At 32.3% G+C, this 11,641-nt stretch overlaps 1 protein-coding gene across 2 annotated transcripts; it reads left to right on the top strand.

The window, feature by feature from the left end:
* The first annotated feature begins 1,554 nt into the window (after nucleotides 1-1,554).
* On the top strand, nucleotides 1,555-10,411 carry Sclp (leucine rich repeat containing protein 20 sclp). 2 transcript variants are annotated; one of them, XM_073079060.1, is made up of 4 exons: nucleotides 1,555-1,893; nucleotides 8,567-8,710; nucleotides 9,233-9,400; nucleotides 9,740-10,411. In XM_073079060.1, exons 1-4 carry the CDS (start codon nucleotides 1,731-1,733, stop codon nucleotides 9,904-9,906), a joined length of 642 nt encoding a protein of 213 aa, XP_072935161.1. In that variant the 5' UTR covers nucleotides 1,555-1,730; the 3' UTR covers nucleotides 9,907-10,411. The 2 variants fall into 2 exon arrangements, with proteins under 2 accessions (XP_072935161.1, XP_072935162.1); XM_073079061.1 differs by lacking the exon at nucleotides 1,555-1,893 and adding an exon at nucleotides 7,685-8,066.
* The last annotated feature ends 1,230 nt before the right edge of the window (nucleotides 10,412-11,641 follow it).

Here is an 11,641-nt window from a genome sequence, read left to right as displayed (position 1 = left end):
TGCGTCCATCTAAATTCGGCCATTAACATACCCCCAAAAATCCTTTCCACATAGGCTCGGCATACAGGCTTGTAATAGAGAGGATTTTGGCACTGATATTGAAAGAAATGTTCTCCCGCAAGTACAAAACTATCGTAAGGAAACGTATCATTTTATATTCAATCAAGAAATCAAGGGCACTTCCTGCTGTTGACAAAATAATTAAATAAACGGGCAAAACCGGGGAGAGCTACAGTTGTTTTCCATTCAAAAACTCATTCGATTAGATAAACGCGCAGTAAAAACGTTAATATCTACTGAAATGTTTGTTTCCTCTTTAAATAAATATACGCTGATTTTAATCGGAGCACGGGACTCGGGAACACTGTTGGCAAGTATTCAAGGTTAGCCAGAGTTGAAAATTTGCGCCTCTGTTTGGCCAAGACACGAAAACAGTGCGTTGAACGAACACATTGCATGCGCGTCAAACTTTTCTAATTGACGCAACTGGTAGGAAGACATAATCTATTTTATATGAAGTCTCATGCTAAAGTTATATGACACGCTGTTGCGTGGCTGTGATTTATAATGGACATACAATCGTACAATATGTAGACATATAACGTATATACAGGTTGATTTATTTATAATTATTGTATGTATTATAGATATTACAGAGCATAATTCAGACAAGTAGCTATGTATGTATATTAATGTAAATATTGTCTTTTCGGTGTCAGAACTCTACCAACTCGCATTTATTATTTTATTTTATTTTTATTTAGTCGTAGTTTTATAGGCTGGTTGGAGCAACTAATAATGAGGTTAAGATTTCACTAACGATTTTTTTTTACCCAACCCTTGAACTAGTACTGATAATAACAGGTGTATCAAAATTATAAAGTATACAAGTCAGGTGTGTCAAAATTAACGACAGATTGTTATTTATATACTACAGCTACACTAATCATCAATCATTGAATATGGTAACAGTGCCAGTCACCAAGCCAACTTACATATTTTTAATTTATTACGTAAGGTCTTAAAAAAGTCCGACTTAATTTGCTCTTAATTAACAACATTACACATGGGTGCAAATGTGAAAATATATAAAGAATATCGTAATCAAGTTTTCGATCCGCAATATACGCATTGAGTCACATTTCACGTTGTATGATGGCTCATGTGAAGTAGGCTGGAAATATTATTCGACCGTCAAGTCCGACCATCCTTTCACATTGAACCCAACAATAATCAATTGAATCGATTACATACAATTAAGGACAAAGCCAATCTGATAACGCACCATGATTACAATACTCAATGAAAACGTGACAAATTTATATCTGAAAACAAGACGAACCCATTGTTTATTTAAACAGGAAGGGTATTTTCTTTGTGCCAGGATTTGATTGCCCCCTGTGTCTCATATATTTTCCGCGTGCTTCCGCGAGAAGCCAACTTGCGTCAACTGCGCAGCAGACAGTGCGAGCGAGAGGGACATTTGTTGTTGTTGCCTTCTCTGTCATACACCACGCTTCTTTGTTTTGGCGATGATATAAAGGCTGGTCGCGAACGCGGCGCTCGAATTTGAGATTTTGCTACCGTTCACCCAGGCGCTTTGCGTTTCGGAGCGGTGTATGGGCATACGCGTTCTTATTGAATACCTCGTGGTAGATTGACTGTCGTGTTACACTTGATAGCAGTGACCTTTGAACTGAGGAGTGCAGTGGTTATTACCAAGTGCAGTGATGAGGCCCCCACAGGAATTTGACGGAGGTGCGAGGATGCCAGCTGAAGCGGAAGAGGGTGACAGCAGGACCCCCGCAATGATGATCTGTGCACGGTTGGCTGGAAGAGCCATTATCAGAGTCGTTGGCCGCTGTGAGGATGCACAGGAAAATAGTCAGCTAGGTGGGTAAAAACAAATTTATGACACCGTATTATTAGATTTTTATACTCATTATAAATAGATAAATGATAAGATAATAATATAAAATACATTACAATCATTAACAACTAACGTTACATTACACAAAGAAAAAGTCCCCTATAATTGTTTTGTTGGTTGGTTATTTATAACTTAACAGTAATACTACCTATTTATCTGAAAAGCTAATAATTATGAATAAAATACTAGTGATATTATTTAATGCTTGAAAGTTGCAAGTTGAATGAACTCCCAAAAACACGGTTTCATAGGTACATAGTTATTATCATTAGTTGCCTTCGCGTGTAAATGTTTATATATAATATCAATCTTATCACACAAATTACCTAGTTGTGTTACCTACATAGGTAACATGCAATCGAACGTGTTTACATTATTTAAATGTTTTTAAAATAGAACGTACTTATATTTTTAAAGTCCATTGATATCATTGCCATATCGATTTTACGCGCCAACGATATATAATTTGTCAATGAAATGGAAGTGTGGCCTTGACCCACTAATTCCTAATTCACTAAACTATTAAATGGCCTACACCGTTAGGAAAAAGTATCACACATATGTGGAAGATTTCGTTATAAAGTTAATAATTAGGCTATCGTCACAATATTGCCTCAACTTACCTCATATGTAAATAATTATTTCAAATATCGAGAATAGAAATCGAAAGATTTTTATGAATGTCAACTGAAAAAAACATAAATAAATTGTTGTTTACTTTCTGGTCAAGTTACTTAACTGCTTATAGTTCATGTTGATATGGGAATAATGTTAAAGTTTTAAATACAAATACCAAAATCGCTCATTACCGTTAACGACTCTACTTGTAGAGTATTATCTTTAGTAAAACATTAAAATAACCCACCTACTCCTTTTTCTTATTCCAAAGTAAATATTATAAAACCTTTAATAATTTACATGCTATTAATCTATAATAATTCATTTACTAACATTTCAAATATGTCTACTATGTATTCGTATATGGTAAAAGGACCATGAGTCTGTAACTAGGGTACATATATGTACACACAATTCAATATCATAGAGTTAGTGGCTAGGTACTGTATATACGTTGTTAACTCCGTGGACAATGATGATTTATCTAGATTGATTATACATTTATACCCGAACAGGAAACTCTTTGTATCTCATACATTATATAGATACCTATTATGTCTTATGTATGTAATTCACGTCACATTGAATGGAAAAATAAATAGACTCTTGCATAGTTTCAATTCTATATTGTTTCGAGATTTTGTTTTAAGCATAGATATATTATCCTACTGACGTAGGGTTTTAAGTAGGTAGATATACAGAAAACAAAAACATTTTTGTGTTAGTTTTAAGAAAACGGTATAAAAACGGTAACTATTGTAACCATTAAAACGATCGAGTAGGTTAACTGTATTGGAAAAATGACGTTACCCATTGGCGTTGACAAGGATTTTTTTCATAATGATCCAATAAAAAAATATATTTATATAAATATTAGAAAGACAGACAAATATATTTATATAAAACATATAAGTAGTTATTAGGGTTAAATAATATTGTGTCGCTGAATGCATTGGTGACTCTTTTGAACTCAAAGATTCGTCGACAACAAAGACATTTCAACATGTCAACATTTGAAGGTGGTAGAACCCTTTGTGGTTCGACTCCGGCGGCACCACCGCCTCACCTATTTCTACCTAATAACAGCAGTGTTAGGCGCTGCTGTGTTCTGGTTTGAAGGGTGTGGTAAGGGAGACAGACAGATGTCAATGCGAAATAAATGTTATGTCAAAAGTAAATTATAGTAATAGGAGGACACGTAACATTTTTGGGATGATGTAAAGTACCTATCTATCTACTCTATGCGTAACATTTTGATTCGAGTGGTACATGCTGTTGGCGAGTCGCCCGTGTATTGTTATGGCTGAAAGATAAATTTGATATTTAGGATGTAATCCTTTATAATATAAAATCCTCAATTTACTAACAATGACACTAACTGGCAGCGTAACAATAGGTGGCAAAATTAGTAAAATTCCAAGCTCAGTTTAGCTTAACAATTGCAATCTCTATCACATATCCTATATTACATTTGTAATCTATCTCTAGTACTTCTTCAGTCATTAAAATTCTATCCTAACTTTATATATGATTACAAAATGCTAAGTCACCGTCGCAAATTCAAATTCTTACATGCACAGATTTTGTGCAACTTCCTATTGCACTAATAACGCTAAATAATAAGTCTTCTTTGAGTCTACAATTTTAACGATTATTATGTTGTTAGTCTAATTGCGGAACACTGTTACGTTGTCCAACTATACTTTTATTTAGATCTAATAGTATTTCACATCCGTCATTAGTTGTATTGAAATCTTTTTAGCGTACGTCGTGCTTTAAAGAAGAGTAATAAAATACTGTTGATATGGAGGTATATATTTTTGTATTAACAGGAAAATAAAAAAAATGAATGATAGCATATTTCAGCACAATTATTTGATGACACACTTAAGTATTTATAATAAACCTACTAGACGAAAGTAAAGAATTAACTTTTAATCCTGTACCTAACTACAGGACAGGTGATAGATAGTCCCGTTGATTACACTAAATTGTCGATTTCATAAGTGGCAGCAACAATAGCAGATATAAAACATTATTTTCTCTGGCAAAGGAAAATAAATCGAATTAAGAAGGTAGATATAGCTGTAGAAGTTTCAAAAAAATCTCGTATTGATGTTTGACTAGCGTGGTCCACTACAGTCTGAAAAGTCCCACTCTGGCACTATGATAGATTGATAAATAATCTTGTAATCCATAACAATTACTTGAATTTTACTTTGCGTTACACTGCTTATGTAGCAACTTCCTTTATATTCAAACTAATAAAAACATTTAGTGTGGTAACTGCTAGATACTATTTCTACAAGTTAACACGTCATCTAGGAACCGCAAGATAATTGCGATGTTAGTATATAATACGCGGTTGTAGTAACATATGTTCAAAATTGCACCTTAAGTTAATTCACGTAAGGCAGTTTTTATAACGAATTATGAGTGCTAGATAAAAACATAGGTAATTATTTGAAATATGCCTCAACTTACGTAAGGTAGATGAGTGTTCTCCATTGACCGTTGCATTCGTCTTTCGTAAACTTTACGAAGATATAGCGTAAAAATTGGGAAACCGGTTAATTAAGACGCAACCGACCCAAATTGAGCCTTTGTTATAAATTCATTTCATACAAATATATTCAGCCATTATCATACACTTAAATAATTAACACGTAAATTTTGATATGCATTAAACATCGCATGTCTTCAATTAACTTTTTATAGGCTTGATGTTTATTAAGAGCAATTATTTTAGGCAGGTAGGTAACTAAGTAATAATTCATCATTAAATCTACGTCTTATATGTATGCGCATGTGCGCATTATGTAATTTTGGTATGTAATTCATATAGTTCGAAAAAATCAAAACATTTTATTCGTAGTAGCTAGATACTCTATGGAATTACTGTTTTATGTTAATAACCTACAACCTCACGTGTTACGTTATGAAGAAGAAGCGGCGAAATAAACTCCATTACACAAATCTTTGTAACAAAGCTTTACATAATTAATTACCTCCTTAATTTACGCTTTTCACATTAGATGTGTTTGTAATAAACCATGAATAAAATAAGCTCAGATTAATAAAATATGGAATTAAAATAGTGAATTATTTCTATAAATGACACGTTTTACGTAAATTCTTTCGTTATTATAACATATATAAGTGCATATTTTAATATAATTACTGAAATTTTAATTATTTTAATGTATTAATTTAGTGCATTATTTCTTTTAAAAGGGTCTGATAGATATTATGTCTTCAAACCTATGTACGTACTTAACGTAACAATTTCCGAGAAAAGCACTTGGCTGGCTACCATAGTAAGTCGCAATTCCTAATATTAGTGCGTTATTTGTAGTTATTTGGAGAAGGCAAATGTTTATGCGCCAAGCTTTGTTTGTAGTAAAGTTAGCTCATATATTACGTACCGTGTACTACACGTATTTGTCGCCATCCAGTTCCATGGGCGCAAATATGAGAGTTTTTGTTTACGGTCGATAGGGATCTGAGCTAATATTATAACGCCATTTTTACAAAGCCATGCGGATGAGCATTCTCCACCTAAAGTCTAGACGTATGCAATATCTCGTTAGCCTCATTAGATATTTTACATCGTCGATTTTAGTCACGGATGTTCCTATGATCCTATGAATGAATCACTCATTATTTTCTAACGATGTCCTATAGGTACTAAACACAAAAAGATGTGCAAATGCATGCAATATGTACCATACACTAGATATTTATATAGGTAGGTAGGTACGTGTTTTACCGTATAAATCAATAATAATTATTAATCACAATATAAACCCCACGGTCCCCATGGCATAAAGAATAAACGAATCAAAGCCCCCTTTGATTTTTCCGTAATATATAGGAACTTGAATGACTCCTAAAAGGTACGTCGTAAATTTTCCTCATTCCGAAATCCATTCATATCATTAAAACCACGGAAGACGACGAATACAATGAACGCTTTGGAGTCGGTATCTAACGTAGCTTGTACGTAGGTACTGCGAAAGGAACTACAAAGTTAAATACGAACCTACGTCTACGAACTACTTCGTTAAGAACATAACCATTAGTTATATTAATTTTTTACCATTGATGATTGTCCCATAATCACACCGTAAAGTTATAGTTATAAAAATAATGGAGAGAGTTTGTCCTTATCTTATCTACAACGTTTCTTAGCAAGCCGTATAATGCACTAGGCACCAAATGTAGATAACAATATTAATGTAATGTTTTCCTTAATAGAATATTATGTCCATAATAAGACAAAACAACTATAAAAGTCACTGATCGTTTAATACATTTCCTAATGTAGAGTTGCAAATTAAAATACAATTCACCGAATGTTGAGTAATTTATCTATAATACATGTAGTACCTAGCAAGGAACCTAATAATTTTTAAGTATTTAGGTACTAACTACGATAGATAGAAATCGATAAGTTCAACCTTCAACCTTATTGAATTTTTAATATCTTATGTAATAAGTCACATCCCTACTTTGAACAGATGGTGGGAAACCCATGACCTTCTTAACGACAAAAATGTTGCAAACTATTCCATTATAAAAAGTTATTTTCATGGCATACCTATTTTTTGTATACTGAAAAACAGTAAAAACGAATTATCACAAAACAGGCAGAGCATAGAAAAAACACTAAAATATCTAATGTTAAACCATTAAAGTTAGCAACACTGGATAATAAAAATCACAGTCACAGATCATCATACTTTATCTGTTCAACACACCGTATTATAATTTTATTACTAAATTACAAGAAATTATTAAAGCTAAAATATATACAAATTATTTCTAATTAACAATATATACAATCAAGAGATAAAATCATAAATAAAATAAACCATCTAAAATTGCCGTGTGAGGCATGGTTCCCAAAACGCTGGCGGCGTTTCCTTGTTGAACGGCAAGGCTTAGCCTTTGAGCAAAGTAGCCGCCAGCTTTTTGGTCCCCGGAAGCAGTTACAAGTTACCGTTATTATTATTTCAAAAAATAATTATCTATGGTTTTATTATTATTATTATTATTATTTGTCAATTTTGACATTGACAAACGTCACGCTTACACATGACATTGACACATGTTTCACAATATTGAATAAGATAAACATCGAACAGTAATTTATATTTTTATTATTAAAATTATAGTTTGTTATGAAGTTACACACTTTTGCTTTAAATGCTCGAGTTTTTTAAATATTTCAGAGCTAATGCAATGTGTGTTAAGATGTACACAAATTTTAGCCTTGAGTTGAATGTAGGTTACTAAAAAGCACCTATTAATAGAAACATTTCTGGACTATACTAAAACGTGATGGAAATAGACCGTAAGACGTGAATGCTTGTGTAGAAAGCTAATGTGCGCAGTAATTTGCGTTTAGTAGTGCACGAGTTAAAAAAAGTTAGTGCTCAGAAACTTAACGCAATGGCTTTCGCAGTTACTCGTGTCATTCTACGATGTGAAAATGCGCAGGAAACGCAAGTATTAGGTAATGTTATTTGACTAACCACTTCAAATTTGAACAAGTAATTTTTGCAAATCTGCTTTGATGATCACATGGTCACCAATCCCAGCGACTTGACAGACAACAATTGCAATATAATTTCTAATTTGCATCATAATAATTAGCTAGTAAATAATTATGAACAAACCATAGCCTATCATAAGTGCTGGAACATGTAAGCCATATAAGAGAGGAGTAATGAATGTTACTCATAGTAAAAGTATAATTATTATTGAGATATAGCATATGTGAGCATACTGGGCAAATGTAACTAATGATGTAACTAATGAGTCATAACAAAACACTTATACTTATAAATAAATAAAAATATTATTTGAAATATATACTCTTTATCCTATTTAGTACTCTCAATGAACAATTAATAATAATAAATATCTTTATAAATCTCATCACAAAGCTTATGTCCTAAAAAATATTTGTTATATAAAATAAAAATAATAATGTGAACTTATATATTGTTATAGATTTGTCAGAATGTCAACTGATGCAAGTACCTGATGCAGTGTACCACCTCATGCGACACACGGAGCTGAAGAGCTGTGATCTCAGTGGGAATGTTATCACAAAAATACCACCTAAGTTTGCTGTTAAATTTAGTTTAATTACTGGTTAGTATCTACTTAGTATTTGGCCACTATTAAGCAGATCAATGTATGATATGTTTACTATTGTATATGTTATGCTTTGTAAATATCTTTGCAAAGCTTTATGATTTTTGCATATTCTTAATAATAACTATGAAGTGCAGGCTGCTAAAAAAAGGCCTATATCATACTTTTAAAGACTGCTCTGCATTCTTTAATCTTATTGTCTTTAATACACTAACTGCAAAGTATTGGGTGTGAAAAATACATTTTTAAATATCTATACTAATATTATAAAGAGGAAAACTTTGTTTGTTTGATTGTAATGAATAGGCTCAAAAACTACTGGACCAATTTTAAAAATTCTTTCACCATTCGAAAGCTACATTATCCATGAGTAACATAGGCTATATTTTATATGAAATATATGTGATAAATAGATTTTGAGGCGGTACAAAGTTTGCCGGGTCAGCTAGTAATATATATAAATAGAAACATGTGTATTTAAGAGATATCACAAGTGAAGTCTTTGCTTTATTTTTCCAGATTTAAACCTATCAAACAACCAAATGGCAAGGCTCCCTGATGAGCTGTGCACGCTGGCTTGTTTGCAACGACTGGACATCTCCCACAACACCTTTGTGGCACTTCCCCACATTGCCTTCCAGTGCCCCAGCCTCCACACACTATTGGCTCACCACAACCAAATAATTGGTACTTGATTTATTGTTTTATGATAAGTGTAAGGTAATTTAAAGACCTTATCCAGTACAATTTTTTTAACATGATTCTTATAAGAATGATATATTAAGGAATTTAAACACACTACAAGAGACTCCTGAGAGTCCTGAGACAATTATTGCAGTTGGTAAAATTGTTAAACATAATATTACAATCTAATATTATGTTAAAAAAATTAATTACATAAAAAATCTTATTATTAGTACCACAATATTTTCGTATAAACTGTGGACTTTTTTATACTTTAACCAGGCAGTGTAATATTTACAAATATGACCTTTTAAATAATAAGTTTATTTTTGTAATTTACAGAAGTGGATGTGGACAGATTGGCAAGATCAAGAGCACTTGAGTATGTAGATCTCAGTGACAACCCTATTCCTCCCAGAACATATGAAGAACTGAAACAGCTTTCAAGACCCACAATATCTATATCTGAGAGAGAGAAGGAAGATTGGGAAGAAGACATGTTAATATAAAGGACATAAGTGTTCTCTATGGACTTGTGCATTCAGGGCCAGGTGTACAGATATAGTTGTCTGCAGGGACTGGTGCAATATTCCTCCTTCTATATGAATCAACTGGCCCACACCCAGCTGTGATCTTCGTCTGTGAAAACAAGGACAATATCAACTATGTAGTGAATGCAATTTTTATGATAGAAATACTTTGCAACTTGTAAGAGTATTTGCTTATTACTTTTAAGGTGCGAAAGATTAACAAAGTGTGCTCAAAGAATGTACTTAACTAGAATAAGAAATCTTGAAATACTGTAAAATTAAGATTGTGCTTATGTGACACGCCAAAAAGTATATTTTGATCATAGATTATGACTCGTATATCGCTTGAATAATTGGATTGTATAAGGTGACATGTCTCACTGTATTGAATACTAGTCCATATTTTTATGTAAGGTTAAGATGCTTTTCTAAGATGTAATAAAAACATTTTTCTACTGAATATATACTACTTTTTTAAAAATGATATTATGACTTTATTTTAAGCAAGACTTGAGACGTAGTATTTAAAACTTTACGTTTAAATAATTGTTGTTACAGGATCATAATAAAATAGCGTAATAGCTAATATTGACCGCAACTAAATATTCTTACCTAATAAAATTATATGATAATTTGCTACATTATTGATTTCTCAATATAAGAATATCATTAATATTGTACATGTGATGTGGCATTATTTTCAAATACGTTGCTTATTTTACAATAACATTAATTGCATCCTGTGTTTAATCTAGCTATAGGAAATGAATTTTAGTTGGAAAATATCCTTGTACACTTTTCAATTTGGGTAAAATTGATCAATTATTATATTTTTACCAAATCCAAACAACTTTACAGACAACAATGTTAACCATTGTATAAAGGCATGTACAGATACACATGTCATTTCATTTAATTTTAAATAATAAGATGGTAGTAGGGGTTGCTGTTTTTTTGTGACATTTTAAAAATTAATACCTGTTTGAGCGCAAGCACTTGCCTTATATCATACGTATTTGGACTCCCTTAACAAAAAAATACGTAGTTAATATTTTATGTTCCCTATAAATATTATAATACATACAATGTTAACAACATTGCCTAATACTTACGCTAAAGTGGGGAGACATATCGTTTGTGTCTCAGTCAGTGGAAAATGTTTTAATTAACATTATCAATTTTGAAAATAATTTCGTAAAAAATACTTTTGAGCTACCGGATGTTCTTATTACTTTTATATCATGAAAAATAGTACATTACAATACGAGGACGAAAAATTTTTTTCTGACAAGTGTGAGTTTAATTTTTTTCTGACAATCACACGAGTCAGAAAAACATTTTTCGTCCGTGTGTTGTATAAAATTTTATATCACGGCGTGCGTAAATGGACGTTTTACGCACGCTTCGCGTGCGCAAAACCCCCATTTCCGACCCCGTAATATAAAATTTTATACAACACGCGGACGAAAAATGTTTTTCTGACTCGTGTGATTGCAGTCCTCGCCTGCGGCTCGGCCTGCAAACTCACACTTGTCAGAAAAAAATTTTTCGTCCTCGTATTGTAATGTACTATTATATTACGGGGTCGGAAATGGGGGTTTTGCGCACGCGAAGCGTGCGTAAAACGTCCATTTACGCACGCCGTGATATAAATATATTTTTAATATATTATCTTTAAATAAAAGCATTTAATGCAACTGTCAATGTGGTTTGA

This window comes from Epargyreus clarus, unplaced genomic scaffold, assembly GCF_041222505.1.
Source record: "Epargyreus clarus isolate Ecla_fem2 unplaced genomic scaffold, WU_Ecla_fem_2.2 ptg000014l, whole genome shotgun sequence".
Classification (NCBI taxonomy): domain Eukaryota; kingdom Metazoa; phylum Arthropoda; class Insecta; order Lepidoptera; family Hesperiidae; genus Epargyreus; species Epargyreus clarus.
This window is presented reverse-complemented; position numbering and strand designations above follow the sequence as displayed.

Excerpts from the sequence above, each read along its gene's own strand:
- Sclp (XM_073079060.1), top strand. The coding sequence starts at position 1,731 with ATGAGGCCCCCACAGGAATTTGACGGAGGTGCGAGGATGCCAGCTGAA. Across the intron at positions 1,894-8,566 it reads ACAGGAAAATAGTCAGCTAG|ATTTGTCAGAATGTCAACTG; the intron begins GTGGGTAAAAAC and ends ATATTGTTATAG. Across the intron at positions 9,401-9,739 it reads TCACCACAACCAAATAATTG|AAGTGGATGTGGACAGATTG; the intron begins GTACTTGATTTA and ends TGTAATTTACAG.